Source organism: Rhinolophus sinicus, linkage group LG12, assembly GCF_036562045.2.
Source record: "Rhinolophus sinicus isolate RSC01 linkage group LG12, ASM3656204v1, whole genome shotgun sequence".
In the NCBI taxonomy this organism is placed as follows: Eukaryota; Metazoa; Chordata; class Mammalia; order Chiroptera; family Rhinolophidae; genus Rhinolophus; species Rhinolophus sinicus.
Genome location: NC_133761.1, coordinates 36,909,362 through 36,926,597, shown reverse-complemented (window position 1 = coordinate 36,926,597; position 17,236 = coordinate 36,909,362). Strand labels below are relative to the sequence as shown.

The window sequence follows — 17,236 nt, the reverse complement described above, 5'->3', positions numbered from 1 at the left end:
TGATCCAGCAATTCCACTCCTAGGCATCTATCTGGAGAAATCCAAAACTCTAATTCAAAAAAATGTATGCACCCTTATGTTTATTGCAGCATTATACACAATAGCCAAGACATGGAAACAACCGAAATGGCCATCGGTAGATGAATGGGTTAAGAAACTGTGGTACATTTATACAATGGAGTATTACGCAGCCATAAAGAAGAAAGAAATCTTACCATTTGCAACAATTATGGATGGACCTAGAGAACATTATGTTAAGTGAAATAAGTCAGACAAAGAAAGACAAATACCATATGATCTCACTTATATGTGGAATCTAAAGAAAAGAATAAATGAATGAACTAATCAGAAACAGTTTCAGAGACATAGAGGAAAAACTGAGGGTTGCTAGATGGGAGGGGGTGTGGGGATAAGGGGGAAGGTGGGGGGATTAGAAAACACAGTCAGTAACCACAAGATTGCCACAGGGTTACGTAAGTTAATTTGGGGAATGTAATCAATAATGTTGTAAAGATTTTGTAGGGTATCCGATGGACACTTGTCTCGTTAGGGAGACCACCTCAGGGAAGATGTAGATGCCTGATCACTGCACTGTACACCTGAAGCTGAAGCTGAACAATAATGAAGGTCAACTACAAGTTTATGTATATATATATATATATGCATACACACATACATATGTGTGTATATAGTTACAAGAAGCGGAGTACAGCATTAGGAATAGAGACGGTGGAAATGTAATGGCTGTGTGCGATGTTAGAGGGATAGTGGATGGGGGAAGGGGGGTTGACACAGTGTGAGGGACATAAATGATAAATGTCTATTACATTGTTTTGTGCACCTGAAACTAATTTTAAAACAATAAAAAAATAAAATAAACAAAAAATAGTAATACCAAACTTACTGCCTATTCTTCAATTATTTTAGAGACAACTTTGATAGTAAACAATAATAACCATTGGATTACATTATCATTTACATATTGAAATTTTAAAAAACACATCTCAGGGGAGGCCAGATGGCTCAGTCGGTTAGAGTGTGGGAACTCTTAACAACAAGGTTGCCGGTTCAATTGTCACATGGGATGGTGGGCTGTGCCCCCTACAACTCAGGTGGGCTGCACCCCCTACAACTAAGATTGAAAACAGCGACTGGACTTGGAGCTGAGCTGCACCCTCCACAACTAGATTGAAGGACAACGACTCGTGGGTGCTGGAAAAACACACTGCTCCCCAATATTCCCCAGTTAAAAACAAACAAAACAGACACATCTCAGGTCAATTTAAAAAGCATTCTAGGAAAGTAGAAAAAGGAAATAAAATGTAACCACTTCAACATAAAAAGAAACTCTTACAGGAAAGAATAGGAGATTGACAGATGCCTTCTGAAGTCTTATACAATGTTCAAAAGACAGAAGAGCTCTTTGAGTTCCCTTTTCCTGTTCTAACCAACATGTGTCACTGACAAAAGCAAATTTAAAATTCTCACCATGTTTTGGATTCCTTTTCAAACTTGACTGTGGCTGAGGAGGAGGAGGAGGTGGAGGTGGTGGTGGTGGAGAGTCTCTGTCATGACTTATCACTCTGTCCACTGATCCATATATTGCCAGTGTCAGACAGTTGTACCAGCCTCTTAGCACCAAACCATCAGTATTCACCTGATTTGTGAGTGGAAAATATCTTCAATTTAATATTTTAATATGCCAGAAGTAAACTGATATTAAATTACTTTGTGGTTCAACTAAGATTTTTAAAAGTGTGCTGAAAACGCAAAGGTCAGTATTGGTGGAAATTCACCCAGAGGCACAGCTTTTATACGGCTCTCCAGAGTTACCATACTTAAATCTCAAGGATACATCTCCCCAGTCCTTTATTTTATCCCTGTTCAAAAAGCATAACCAGATTCCTAACCAAGAGAAGAGAAATGGGAATGAAACTAAACGGGAATTACTACTAATTAATGAATTAAATCCCAGTAGTACAGAGGTCATGGAGACATCAGCCTCAAGATTTATATAATCAAAAAAATTGTGTAACATTCTTTGCATGTCCAACTCGACATAAAGGTGTATCTTATGTACCCACATTGTAATTAAAAAGTAAGGGTCCAATAAATTTAAAAAATAAATTAAAAAAAAAAAGTAAGGGTAACTAGAAGCATTAAAAAAATTGTTTTTGCAAAGAAACTTTCTCCTAAAAAGATCAAAGATTTTATCAATGCCATTAACCCTCAATACTTCCTTATAAAAATAACTTTTTTCAGAACTTATCTACGTTAATTCCTCTATCTTCACAATAACTATGAGACGTAATGAGAATAAATATTATCGATAAGAAAATTGGAGTGTCAGTAGAAGAACCTGGACTAGAAACCAAAGCACTGACTTCTGAGTTATCTTTCCAATCTACCATGTTGGGTAAAGACCAAGTAATAAGCGGTAATAGGACCCCTTCTAAAGGCAAAATAAGGAAGAAATTATTCTCCTTGCTAACTCAAGCAAATTCTAGTTAATGGAAACGGGACCAGAAGAAAGGCTCAAAGACTATGCCCAGGCATTGACAGAAAATATAGAAATCCCATTGGAAGATAAGGAGAGAAGGAAGGTAATTTTTAGCTGAAACAGGATAGTGAGGATTAAATACTTATACCCCACCAAAAACAAATAGCAGGCTGAGTAGTCCTATACTAGATCACAATTATTTTGGGGCTTCAGATCTTCCGTGATTCAGATCTTTTAGATGATTCTAGAATGGAATTTGGTACATCAAGAAAAAAAGGCACACTTTTGATATGAAAGGAAGAAATATGAAATATGTATTTTTTAGGAAAACTTTACTAAGGCACACTAGTGTCTAATAATTTATCTGTCTGTCATGTTCTGAACTTGCCCACCTAAATGAAATGAAGGGAAAGCACACATGCTGACCTCTTCCTGACTCAAGGATAAAATGAGAAGAAAGAGCTTTCCAGGTAGAGAATGACATTACAAGGTCTTTGCTCCATTTTAAAACACTTCTGGATTGGGGCAGCCAGATGGCTCACTTGGTTAGAGCATGAGCTCTGAACAGGGTTGCCAGTTCGATTCCCACATGGGCCAGTGAGCTGCGCCCTCCACAACTAGATTGAAGACAACGAGCTGCCGCTGAGGTTCCAGAGCGGCGGCCAGATGGCTCAGTTGGTTAGAGCGTGAGCTCTCAACAAGGTTGCTGATTCAATGGGATGGTGAGCTGTGCCCCCTGTAACTAAAGATTAAAAACGGCAACTGCACTTGGAGCTGAGCTGCGCCCTCCACACTAGATTGAAGGACAGCAACTTGGAGCTGATGAGCCCTGGAGAAATACACTGTTCCCTAATATTCCCCAATAAAATTTATTTTAAAAATAAATAAATAAATAAACCACTTCTGGATACAAGAGGAATCAGAAAAATGATGCTATTCTGCAGAACTAGAACCAAATAAGCTGACATTCTGCATCACTGGTTTATTTGGATCAAAAACTCTGAATGGAGGTGAAAATAAGCAGTAGTAACAAGTTGAAAACTGATTTCTGTTATTACCTTCGAGTTGGGTCTGAAGATGATGGAAGTATTCTCATCATATTCCAGGCTGCCAAAAGAGTAGGAATAAATATATAGGCACAAACAGCGAACACCACAGTTCATAAAGAAGTCCTTCTAGATTCGTTTCTGATTTAATGAAGTGCAAAGTTTGAGTTAAATTTGCCCCCCCATGTTATTTTAAAAAGTATAAAACCAAACCCCCCCAGCGAGTCTGATATAATTCATTTGGGGTGAGTGTAGATATCAGTATTTTTATAAAATCCCCCCCAAGTAATACTAATACACAGCCAGAGTAGAGAACCATGCATTACAATTTTCAAAAAACGTACTATACTGGGACCAAAGTTGAAGAAAAACACCTATTTTTATCAAGCACGTAATAGCATAAGAAAAACATTGTATAACATTAAAAATTAGCTGCTTCAGATTATCTAGGTTCCCTTTATTTTTTAAACAGTTAAATTATCAGTATAATTTAATAATAAATGAATGAAGAATCAATGAAAGAAGTGATGTCTAAAAAAACTTAATCCCTGATAGGGACAGAAATTTTTCCATTTTTAAGCTGCCTTTTAAAAATTTTTATTTTACGAATGAATTTGACATAAACCCACTTAATGGTGAATTATTCTGTAGCTATCAAAACAACTAGTTTTAGTAATACCTAGCATGTGTTAAACAATCCAAAACGGAGGTATCTATTAACAAAATTCTCATTTTACAAACCGTAACTATGGAATTTTAAATTACGCAGTTGTATAATATAAAAGACACAGATAAAACATTAGCTCTCAACATGTTTATATAGTTTTAAGAATCAAAAAGCAATCTTTTCCAAATTAGGTTATTATAAAATCATGTGATATGTACAAGAAATGCATACACCCATAAGAAGCTAATAATTTTAGCATCAGAGCACCCATAAGAAGCAAACAAAAAATGGCTAATGTTTAACACATTTAAAATTCTGTTTTGTAAATAAACTCAACATCTTCTTAGGAGCTTGACATTTCTTTAATACCGCCAATTGATAAAATTAAACCCTGAGGTCTTCGGTCTATCACCACATATATCCTTTCTTCCAACTAAAGAATAAAAAGGTTTCCTTACTAACTCATGAGTTTCTGGTGAAATTACCCAGTAGGTACATACCTTCCCAACCTATCGAAAACTGGGGCACTTGGTTTGCTTACATTGTTAAAGAATAAGTCTAATTGAAATGTGTGCGGAGATGTCTCCCTGTGAACGAAACAAAGATGGAACATCAGCCTTTGCAATAAACAGTCCCTAAATTAAAACAAACAACAAAATATAAATTTAAAATCAATTCTAGAATTAAGATATAATAGTTCTAAGATTTAAATAACAAAAATATACAGTTAATTGTAATTATTTCCTGTAATTTTATTCACATCCAATTCTCAACTATTCACTTGGAGTATTACTGAAACAATTTTAATCATCAAGTATCATTTGCCTACTACTTGGACCATTCTAAATCACCTAAAAATTTAAAAATTTTAATGTAGTTTAAAGGTAAATTCTAATTAATTGTGATATCAAATTTTATAATTCTTTACATCATTTTCTTTCATTAGCAAAAAGAATCAGAAGTTAACTTCAAGTTGTATATTACAATTACAATTTGATTTCCACTTAATTCACATTAATACAAAACTATAATAATTTTAGCGTCAGAGCACTAAACTGTGACTTAAACCCTAAACTGAAATTTATATAGCCACAATTTACACAAATATTTTCGTTTTTTTGGTAGATTTATATAAAGATTAAAGCCTATTTAATTCACATTAGAATGAAATCTTGCTACACTTGACATATATTTCACTTTTAGCTGAAATTCCCTAGGCTCAACTAAAATCTTGATTTTAAACATTGCATGCTTTGCTATTTATAAAAAATCCAAATGGTAAAAAGTGTAATGCCCAAAGTACTATCATAGAGGTTCCCTCATGCACTTCTGGTAGGCGTACAAACAGGTGTATAATCATTCTGAAAGACAATATGGCAATAAAATTCAGGAGACTGTGAAAACGTTCACACCATTTGATCCCGAAATACTTTTTTCTAGAAAGTGTTTCTATGGAAACACTGACATGCAAACCAAGATTTCTTTCAAGAGGATGTCCATGATACTATTACTTGCTATTTGAAAACTAAAAACCATCTAATGGTCCCCACATGAGGAACTAGCCAAATAAATTACAATACGAGGTCTGACAATTAAGTTCCCGAACTTGTTGCAATGATGTTGCTAACTTTTTGATATCAGAGTGATTATTCATTATGAATTTATACCAATTGGACAAACAGTTAACCAAGTTTACTATTTGGAAGTGCTGAAAAGGCTGCGTGAAAAAGTTAGACAACCCAAACTTTTTGCCAACAATTCATGGCTCTTGCATCACGACAATGCACCAGCTCACCTGGCACTGTCTGTGAGGGAGTTTTTAGCCAGTAAACAAATAACTGTATTGGAACACCCTCCTGACTCACTTGATCTAGCCCCCAATGACTTCTTTCTTTACCCGAAGATAAAGGAAATATTCAAAGGAAGACATTTTAAAGACATTCAGGACGTCAAGGGTGATATGATGACAGCTCTGATGGCCATTCTAGAAAAAGAGTTCCACAATTGCTTTGAAGGGTGGACTAGACGCTGGTGTCAGTACATAGGTTCCCAACAGGAGTACTTCGAAGGTGACCACAGCGATATTCAGCAATGAGGTATGCAGCATTTTTTCTAGGATGAGTTCGCAAACTTAATTGTCCAACCTTGTAAGTCATTCATTAGATTATGCAGCCATTAGAAATCACATTTTCAAATAAAAGTGAATGATGTGAAAGTATTCCTGACAGAATGTTAAATGAAATAAAGGAACAGACAGAACAGTATACAATGGCGTCAGAGTAGCACCATACATTTACCTTACCCGAATTCAACTATTATGTGCTCAACAACTCTAGTCTCTCCCTCCCATCCTTGTTCTTCAAACTAGACCCTGGCCTCCAATATCTCAAAGAAAAGGAAAAGGTCTGAAATGTAAATTCTTTACTTTTGATGTACCAAAGATTCAGGTCCTGGTCACTGAAAGGCAATTTAAAGAATCAATGGTAATATGACTGTACTAGACTTTCATCTTAAAACTTGTTGACTCAAACCTAACTTTGCATAAGGTATAATAGTTACAAAAACAACTAAACATACACAAATACACAATATATATTTTAAAATGTTAGGATCAAATGTTAGGATTCTCTCAGTATGGAGGGATTACGAGATTTTAATTACATTTCTGAATTTTATAATGAGAAAAACTTTAAAGTATGCTTCACAAATATCATTTGATCTCTAACATTACTTTCAACCTTGAGATGTCAGGCTTCCTGACATCTTACATCTTTGTTACTGAATCAATACTTTATTTTTTTGTCACATATTGTGTATAACGTTGTTTCTGACAATTTCATATTTGGAATTATTAAAACACGAACAGCCATTCACCCCCAAGAATGGCTAAGATAAAAGAGCGAGATAAGAGGGAAAATGTAACAAATACTCTTACCCATTGCAACTAGCTATTAGTAGAGATTCATTTGGCCTGCTGTGGTAGCTGGCCTCCAAAATGGCCCCCAAAGATCCTGATATTCACCTCCTTATATAGTTCCCTCCCACACTGTACCAGTAGAATATGTAACCAATATATATATAATAAAATATAATATAATAATATAATAAAAGTGACAGCATGTCACTTCTGATAGTAAGTTATAAAACACTGACTGTGGCTTCCATTTTTGGGTAGGGTCTCTCCCTCTTGGATCACTCACTCTAGAGGAATCCATGTTGTAACATGAGCACTCCATGTAAGATCTCCTGACATGGAACTGAAGTCTCCAGCCAACAGCCATGTGAGTGAGCTTCTAATTCTAAGCAAAATCTCCAACCTCAGTCAAATCTGAGACTGCAGCCGGGCCCGTATCTTGGCTATAACCTCAAGAGGAAACTTGAGCCAACGTGGATGCTACCAGGTTCCTTACCCTCAGAAACAGTGTGAGATAATAAATGTTTTACTGTTTTAGGCTGCGAAATTTGCTGTATTTTTGTTATGTAGCCATAGCTAATAGACCTTTCTGGACCAAAAGCAGTACAATTAGAGAAAACTGCTGGATACACTAAAATTACTCCATCTTTCCCATTCTATACACATCTCCGTTTATAGGAAAAGTAGGAAGAAATTATAGGAAAACGTGAGTTTTTATTTCCTTAAACATGGAAAAAAGATATGAAGTCAATCATAATGATTTATCATTATAAACATTAAACATTCTTACTGCTTTTGTTTTACTTTTGAATGACCTAAAAATATTTGAAGATTTTTTTATCTAATTCTATAAATAACCAACTACTTTTCACAATTATAAAGAGATGAGTGCTTAACTTTGTACCACAACACTCAACACTAAATAGCTGATTTAACTCTTTCACGTAACAGAAAATGAGCTATCACAGCATGCACATAATGAAATGTGGTACTGATACATAAGATTAAAACCTAGGCTATACGCTAAAAATAAAAACTCACATAGATATATTTATTACATATATATTCATGTTTCCACAACCAAATCTTAGTTTATATCTTCAATTCATGTAATTAAAATCAAAAGAAAATGATTATTCAAGTTACAACCAATATCAAATTCCTGTTTTATGTTAGTTTTTATAGTTATCAATAACTCCATGTCAGTGACCATGTCTTACATTTTGCCACAGAGCCTAAGAAAGCTAAAGCATCAAATAACAACTTGCTAAGTACAACTAATAGCTAATGTGAAGATACTATTTTTAAAAGACACACGTATCTGTTTAAAAGATCATAAATAAGTCATAAATACTTATTACTATAAAACAGTGTAATTAAAATGTAATAATATAATAAAAGATATACTTCTAAATATTCAGACATTCTTATTTATTTTCAAGGAAAAAGGTTAAAAATACTTATCTACTATATTATGCCACCCTAGAATATTTTGGCAAATATAAACCTACTTCCATTAATTAAATAAAAAAGGAATAAAGAAAGAAAAATTTAATCTAGTACTTAGATCAAATAATTACTCTTTTTAAGTTTATAATGGTATGTAGATTATATAGAACACCTAGAGTTAATTTATAATGCAACATAACTATAACTGAATAAAGTTTTAGGGTTTTGTTTTTTTTTACTTACAAAATATTACCTTAAAATTTTTCATTTAAGAATATGTTTCTGGGACAATCTTCAGTCACAATACTTTTAAAAAGAATGCTGACTTACCCATATGCTCTATTGTCAGGCAGGCTGCTATGGGCTCTTACTCCTGGGGGTATGACTCGGACTTCATTGATATAAACCACACATGGAAAACGAACCACATCTATATGAGAACTTTGCTTTAAAAAGGGGGGAGAGAGAGACATACTGTAAGCAAACACTTTGTCTATTCAAAATTTACTCAGTTTCAATTTGTTGCATTCAGAATGTCACAAATAACCTTAAACTCTGTATCTTTAAAACAGTGCTATTATATTATTTACAACGCTGCATAAAGCACTCTTTTTTAAAATAGCTGAAGATAAAATATACCTAGTTAAATCTCTCCATTTGTGTAATAATATTTTCTGCAATTTACCTCCCTGATGTTCTGCTTAGGCCAATACAGACCTACAATCCCTTATTGGAAACCTCTAGAGCCAGATGCCTTTTAGAATCCTAACTTTTTAGATTTTTAGAAAGGTAATATGATACAAATACTATGTATTATAATACTTAACACAATGGTTTCTGAGGCAGTCACATGTATCTTGTAACGAAAACAATATTTCTGCAGTTACATGTATAAACAAACATTCCCACTATAAATAAAGATCATTAACTACCATCATGTCAGTTCAAATCAGATTGCATGGCCAAATGAATTCAGGGTAGGTTTTCTGCCATTTTAGAATTCCTGATTTCTAAATATGGAATTCAGATAATGGATTGTGGATCTGTACTTAAATTAACTTAACCTACCAAACATACCAACTAATCAAAAGATCAAGGGAAGCAATTTAGGTATTGAATAGTTGAGGTAAACCCTCTCTGAGATTTTAAAAAAAGAAAAATCCACAAACTAAAGAGTTTATCATAATAAAAAAAATGGATAGCATACATTTAGTGTATACTTATTTTTTTGTATTATATGACACAGAATCAAACAAATGAAGCTCTTGTGATCAATAATTTAAAAAGAAAATTTCACACTGCTTTTGGACTGCTTTTCTTAGCAGTTCAGCCAGCCATCATTATCTAGTGGTCAAAGTTCACAATGAGAAGAATGGTTCGTGCTATTTGCATCTAGAAAGACCAAATCTTGAGCCTCTCTTGAAGCTGAGAAGAATATCATGCATATCAACAGACCAAAAAACTGTTCAAATTAGAAAGTCTTTCCTAAAATGTGTACAGTATCATAAATACATAAACCAGTAACACAGTCATTTATTATTACCAAGTATTATATACTATACATAATTTTAAGTGCTAAACTTTCATATGATTGGCAGCACAGTAGGTCTGTTTACATCAGTGTTACCACAAACGCGTGAGTAATGAGTTACACTAGGACATTACAACAGCTATGATACTAGACAATAGGAAATTTTCAGCTCCATTATAATCTATGGGACCGCTGTCATATACCCAGTTCATTGTTGAATTAAATGTCGTTATGCAGCTCATGACTATACATAGAAGTTCCTTGGTACATGGCTATCAAGTCTCATTAATATGTACAAAGGAACTTTAGAACAAAAGTTTACCAATTCTATCCTCCTCCACCATGCCTTCAATTAATTAATTAATTAATTAATGGTATTAGTAGTAATTAGGGTATAGTCATTGTGGACCTACAAAAATGAACTTAAGGTTTTACAAACAGCCTTTTAAAATATTCTGCTTGTAAGTAGAAGAGTTTCTGTATTAGGCACTACAACTTTTACTGAACAATTATTTCTAAACATTTATTAAAAATATATTATGTTCCAAGGTATGCTAGGTCCTGTGGATACAAAGACAAGACATAGTCTCTGCCATTAAGGAACAATCTATTGGGGTAGACAAATAGATAAATTGCTATAACACAGACTCACACAGGAAACTGAAAATTCAGAGAAGTATTTACCTAACTCTGATTGTGGGCAAATATTTATGGGGGGAAAAGAGTGTCTGGGAAGTAGCACCTGAGCTAGTTAAGTCTGCAAGGAAAACAAGAATCAGTGGAAGAGAAAGAAAAGGAAGAGCTTTCCAGGCAAAGGAAGAAACATGCACAAAAGGAAAGCAAACAAGAACTTGGAAGGGTCAAGTAATCGTAAGCACAGTTCACCATGTCGAGAGGGCAAAATGGGAAAGGGAAGTAGAGCAGAGTAGCTAAGTACAATAAATAAAATTACAAAAAATAAGACTTTCATCCACTGCCAGAAGTCAACTTCAAATCCTTATCTCCACCTTGGACCTCTCTCCTGAGCCCCAAACCACTATTCAAACTGCCAACTGGATATCTCCGTTTGAATGTTCCTCTGGCACTACAAATTCAGCAAGTCCAAAACTGAACTCTGCTCAAAAACTACCCATTTCCTACAAAATAAAGTCTGTACTCCTCTGTTGAGCATTCAAGGAATTCTATGACCTGGCTTCAAACCATCTTTCACTTCACACTGCTACTTTCACATACACTACAGAAGACTGACTATTCCAAAAGAATATCCTCCTTTCCTGTTTACTACTGTGGAACATATTCTCTTCCACCGAAGACCAAGTTCAGATGCCAACTGCCTTGAGGAAGTCTTTCCTAATGCTCTCAAATAAAGATCTCTCTCTCTCCTCGGAAATCACATAGCCTTTATTTGTACCAACAAAAGGAGGCTAAATAAATACCAACTGGGGTCCTAGTATGTCAGAAAGTGATGGGCATTCTATCTCTTTATGCACTCATCACATTCTAACTTGAATCATGTTGTAGACCTACTCTCCAATACTTAGTTATAAACTCCTTTAAAACAAAACACCTCAGTAATCCATATCCCTCACAAGTCAATAAATAATATTGTAATAACTACGTATAGTGCCAAGTGGATACGAGACAAATTGGGAGGATCACGTCATAAATTATGTAAATGTCCAACCACTATACTGTACACCTAAAACAAATATAAAATAAACTGCCAACTGTAATTGAAAAATAAAATAAAATAATAAATTTTTAAAAATAGCCTTCAGATACAGGTAAAATTCCCAGGAAATCAGGATCTAGAACTGAAATTTTTTTTTTTTTTTAAATCCATATCCCCCTATAAATTCCCACTTCTCCTTCAGGACTCAGTTCAAATGTGATCTCTACTAAGCCTTCCCCAAACATTGCCAGAAGAAGGTATTCACTACTGTTCCTATCCTCTCATGGTCCTCAATGTTTGTCTAAGAATGAATAAAGAAATACCAGATTCTTAAATACATAAGTGAATGAATGCTAATTTTCCTAAACTAAAATACTACTAATTCATCATATGCTTCTTTCTTTCATTTTTAACTGTTCTCTATTTCTGTATACATGATAGGTTTGTTCTGATCCAACTACTGCCTCCATTGTGAGTTTTCTAAAGCCTAGGTGGAATTACAGCCAGAAAAGTATGGGCATTGAACAAGAGCTGATTGACCTACATGAAATGCGAGACAACAAATTAATTCGTTGTTAGTAAGACATGCTAAAGTTGCCAAACATCTTATTTTTATACACCTATAAACCACCCATTAAAGTAATTAGAAGACCAACGTTGACATCTTTTTATTTTGTCAAGTAAAGCATTAAGATACAACTATTATCACTATCTCCAAGGAAAGAATAGTTCTCTAAAATGATTAAGTATACACTGAAGGAAAATGTGGGTTCTGAGGTTTCTTTAATTTCTCTGTGGACTTTCTTAATGTTCATTTTTGACCGGCTTTCGAGAACCCATAGTTATTTAGCTACGTTCAATTTACATACCGCAGAGCCAGTCATATATGTTTAGGGCCGCTCAGGTTATTACCGAACGATTACTCCACAATTTCCCACCCTCGCCCGTCAAAACGACAATACTACAGTGCTTTATAGTCTCACTACAATTCTCTCAATTTTCCCCTCCTCGCAGGTATTCTCCACGCAAAAGCCGTTCCATGTAAGTATTTCATGTCCTAATGAGTGAAATCTTTCCAGGAGATAAGCATTAAAGTTTCAGGGCAAACTGGAAAACGCCGCAATCCTAAACCGAGTGAGTGCCACATCTGGGCAACCCACCTCCCGTTACGAAAGAGACCTAGTAGAAGAGAGTTAGGAACCACGAAGCCAACGTGACCTGATCGGTCACCTGCACTACTGTCAAACACGAGCGGTCTGAGGACCCCTCCCAAACACCACCTGAGGTACACCTGAGAACCAAGATCATTTCAACGCCCAACGCTGAAGGGGGAAGGGGGAGAGCAAAACAAGCAAAGCAGCCACCTCAACCAAAGAGGCGGGAGCCTGAGGTAACAACGCAGAGAAATGTGGGGGCCACCGCTGCCCTCCCTCAGACGCAGTACCCACACCCTGCTGGGAGGGTGGGGGGTGTATGTGAGGAATTAAAGCGGCAACCGGCAGGAAGAAAAGTGGAAGCACGCCTAAGGATTTTTTTGTAAGGGTACCAAAGTCTAGAAGCAGGGTCAGAATCAAATAGTGAAGACTTACCTCAGCGTTCGGGTGTTTAAAAGTATCTAAAAATAACAGCTCCATCGCTGAGTCCACCGCCATGTTTGCCACGGGAGGGGGAAGGGGGAGGACTTCCGGGACAGCCGTCCTACCTCGGCGACTGCGGCTCAGGAGACAGAGACAGAGAGAGACAGAGAGAGAGAGAGAGACAGAGACAGAGACACAGAGACAGAGACAGAGACACAGAGACAGAGACAGAGACAGAGAGAGACAGCAGCACTTCCGGAGACCGGAGCGCTAGTGCCTCCAGCCTTGGCCTATCCCGAAGCGCGGTACTTCGCGAAGTCGCCGGCCCCGCCTACTCCAGCGCGGCGGAGGGCTCCCTCGAAGCACCGAAGAGGTGGAGGGAGAAGAGGAGAGGACTACGGCGACTCCAGTGGTCCAAACTCTGTTATTCTACCGCGTTACAAAGCCACAATGGCCTCGGAGTGGCGGAGTGCCGAGCAGGTTTTGAAGAGGTGGAGGGGCGGGGGAAGCTGCCCGGCTCTGGATTCCCAGTGAAACCGCCAGCAAGCAGACAGTCTTTCCAAGACTGGCATGAAAAAAGTGCAATTATCTAAGTTGAATAGTAAGACACTTCTTTAAAAAGAAGAAAAGAAACGTCTTACAACGAAGAGATTTTTTTCTCATCTTCAAAATGTAAATAATAATACCCAACCCACAGGCTTTTTGTGAGGATAAGTTGAAATAAAAATTCAAGAAATTGTATAACGTGAAATGCCATCAACATCAAAATGTAGAGTGAAAAGTCGCCCTGTCTCCCTGTTGAGCATTGCAGCAACTGCAACTATTTGGTAGTCTATATAGACACGAGTGCTTGGGAGAGCAATTAGGAATTATTTAATGAAATTACACGTGCCTACCTCACTTCTAGGAAAATTCTTGCACTCGTGCCCAAAGATATACCTACAGATACAAGAATGTACATGGCAACACTATATTGCAAAAAAGCTGTAAACTTGTCTTTAACAAGAATAATAAGTAAACCTTGGTACATTTATACAATGTGGTTATTGTATACAGCAGGTAGAAGGAGTGAACTAGTGCTATATCTACTAACGTGGATAATCTATAAAACAGGGTTAAGCAAACAGGTTGAAGAATAGTGTAAAATCACCTTTATATAGTTAAAAACATGCAAAATTACATAAATTTTTAGGGGCATATATGTTTTAAAATTATAAAGAAATGCATTGGAATGATAAACACTAAAATTTCAAGATAGTGGTGAACTGGAGGGAGATGTAATTGAGAAGTGCACAGGGGCTTCAGATGCTTTGGTAATATTTTGTTCTTCAGGTTGGTGGTGGTTTCACAGTTGTGTCTTACATTATTGTCTGTGCCTTTTGATATGTCTCAAATATTTAATAATGAATTCATTTTTAATTTTTAAAGTAAATGTCCCATCCACCCTTTCCTCAGCCACCAGTTTCCGGTTAACTAATAGTTTGTCTCTTTTACTATTTGTTTTTTCAAAGAACCAGTTCTTGTGTTCATATTTATTATTTCCAGCATTTTTCTATTTTCTGATTCTTTACTTTCTGCTTTGGAATTTACTAATTCCTTCTGCTTTAACTTCTATAGTGATGCTTAAGTTATTTATATTCATATATCTTATTTATTACTATATATATTCATCTCTACCAACTTTCACCTAGGTTCTGCTTTAACTGTTAATATACCTTGTAGTGCTTCTATTGTTCATATATTTTACATAGTCTGATTTTCTTAGCTTTGATTTTCATTTTGACCCAAGAGTAGTGTGCGATAGCTATTTTTTTAACTAATAGACTATTTTTTAGAGTAGTTTTAGTGTTCCAGGTAATTGACCAGATAATTCAGAGCTCCCATATATTCCATTTTTCTCCTGTTCAAGGATTCCTTTATTATTAATATCTTGTATTGATGTGGTGCATTTATTATAATTGAACCAGTATTGACATATTATTATTAACAAAAGTCCGTGGCTTACATTAGGATTCACTATTTGTGTTGCTCATATATACTATATGTATATTTGAATTTATAGACTATCTCTGAAGGAATTATGCAAGAAACTGAGAATAGTTGTTGCCTCCTGGGAGGGGAGCTTGATGGCTAAGGTACAGAAATAGAGGGAATCTATTTCCATGTATATATATTAAGTAAAATTTTAAAAGATTAATAAAAATTGAGGAGTAGAGAAAAACTTGTATAAACATCTCTTCCAAGAAATGTGTTGCATAGAACAGAGAAATTAGGTGGTTGTTCGAGGGGAACATGGGGTCAAGAGAGAGTGTTTTTAAGATAGGGGCATAAATGGCATAAATGTTATACAGAGTGTGTAGACTGACAGGAATGAAGCAATGGAGAGAGAAACAGTGATGAAGAAGAGAGAAAGGGGATATCTGAGGCAGCAAAGTATTGAGTATGTGGGCAGGGAACCCAGGTAGAAAGTGACCTTTGCTAGAAAAAAACACCTGCTCCCTGGTAACAAGGGGAAAGGAGTCCATGGGTGCACATACAGATAGGAATAATGACTTAGTATGTGGAAATGAGGGAGTTCCTTTTTAATGGTTTCTGTTGTCTCACTGAGATCATCAGCTATGAGTGAGAGGGCAGAAAGATGTCTAAGAGGTCAAAGAAGAGAGAAGGTATTAACTAGACTTCCGGGACAGCCCCGAATCCCTGGTTGGCTATCTATCACCTCTCATAGTTTGTAGGGCATCATACTCACTCTTTCTCCTTGTCCCTACCACACCACTTTGATAATTCAGCTATTCCCAGCTAGATGTAGCTCGCCTAATACAGAGGTAAGAGATATAAGAGATGTGAATCTCTTACATGGTTTTCTTTGCTTTGAATGTGACTCCTCAATACGGCTTTCAAAAATCTACACACAATTAAAATATAATGCAAAAGAATAAAATAGCTAAGGAATAACTAACCAAGAAGGTGAAAGGCTTGTACACTGAAAACTACAAAATATTGCTAGGAAAAAATTAAGACTCAAATAAATGGAAAGACATCCATGTTTATGGATTAGAAAACTTAATATTGTTAAGATCACAATGTTACCCAAAGTGATCTATAGATTTAATGTAATCCCTATCATAATTCTAATAGTTTTTTTTTCAGAAATGGAAAATATGATCCTCAAATTAATACAGAATTGCAGAGGAGCCCCAAATCGTCAAAATAATCTTCAAAAAGAACAAGTTCGGAGGACAAACATTCCAAATTTTAAAACTTACTGTAAAACTCCAGTAATCAAAACTAGTAATGGCATAAATGTAAACATGTAGACCCAATGGAATAGAATTAAGAGTCCAGAAATAAACCTTAACATACTCGTATAAACTGAATTGATTTTCAACAAGGGTGTCAAGGCTATTTGATAGGGAAAGAATAATCTCTTCGATAAATGGTGCTGGGATAACTGGCTATATGCAAAAGAATGAATTTGGAACCTTATCTAATACCATATACAAAAATGAACTCAAAATGGATGAAGGACCTAAATATAAGAGCTAAAATCATGAAACTCTTAGAAGACAACATACAGGTAAATCTTCACTGCCTGGGATTTGGCAATAAATTCATAGATATGATACAAAAAACACAAGCAACAAAGGAAAAAATAAATTGGACTTCCTCAAAATTAAAAACTTTTGTGCATCAAATTTAAACTATCAAGAGAGTAAAAAGAAAACCTACAGAATGGGAGAATATATTTGCCAATTATATATTTGATAAGGGTCTACTCTCCAAAATATATAAAGAACTCTTACCACTCAACAATAAAAAGATAAACCAGCCAGTTAAAAAATGGGTAAAAGGACTTCAATAGACATTTCTCCAAAGGGGG

The 17,236-nt window shown here is 35.6% G+C and overlaps 1 protein-coding gene across 2 annotated transcripts in view; it reads right to left on the bottom strand.

The window, feature by feature from the left end:
* The window catches only part of VIRMA (vir like m6A methyltransferase associated), a 55,397-nt gene extending 41,755 nt beyond the window's left edge, over nucleotides 1–13,642 (bottom strand). For both annotated transcript variants that reach the window (XM_074316955.1, XM_074316954.1), the window contains exons 1-5: nucleotides 13,369–13,642; nucleotides 8,907–9,022; nucleotides 4,714–4,800; nucleotides 3,559–3,607; nucleotides 1,489–1,657 (exon numbers count right to left, since the gene is read on the bottom strand). In XM_074316955.1, the coding sequence (XP_074173056.1) occupies nucleotides 1,489–1,657; nucleotides 3,559–3,607; nucleotides 4,714–4,800; nucleotides 8,907–9,022; nucleotides 13,369–13,431 (484 nt within the window). In that variant the 5' untranslated portion in view covers nucleotides 13,432–13,642. The remainder of the gene's footprint in view (nucleotides 1–1,488; nucleotides 1,658–3,558; nucleotides 3,608–4,713; nucleotides 4,801–8,906; nucleotides 9,023–13,368) is intronic.
* Nucleotides 13,643–17,236: the final 3,594 nt, after the last annotated feature.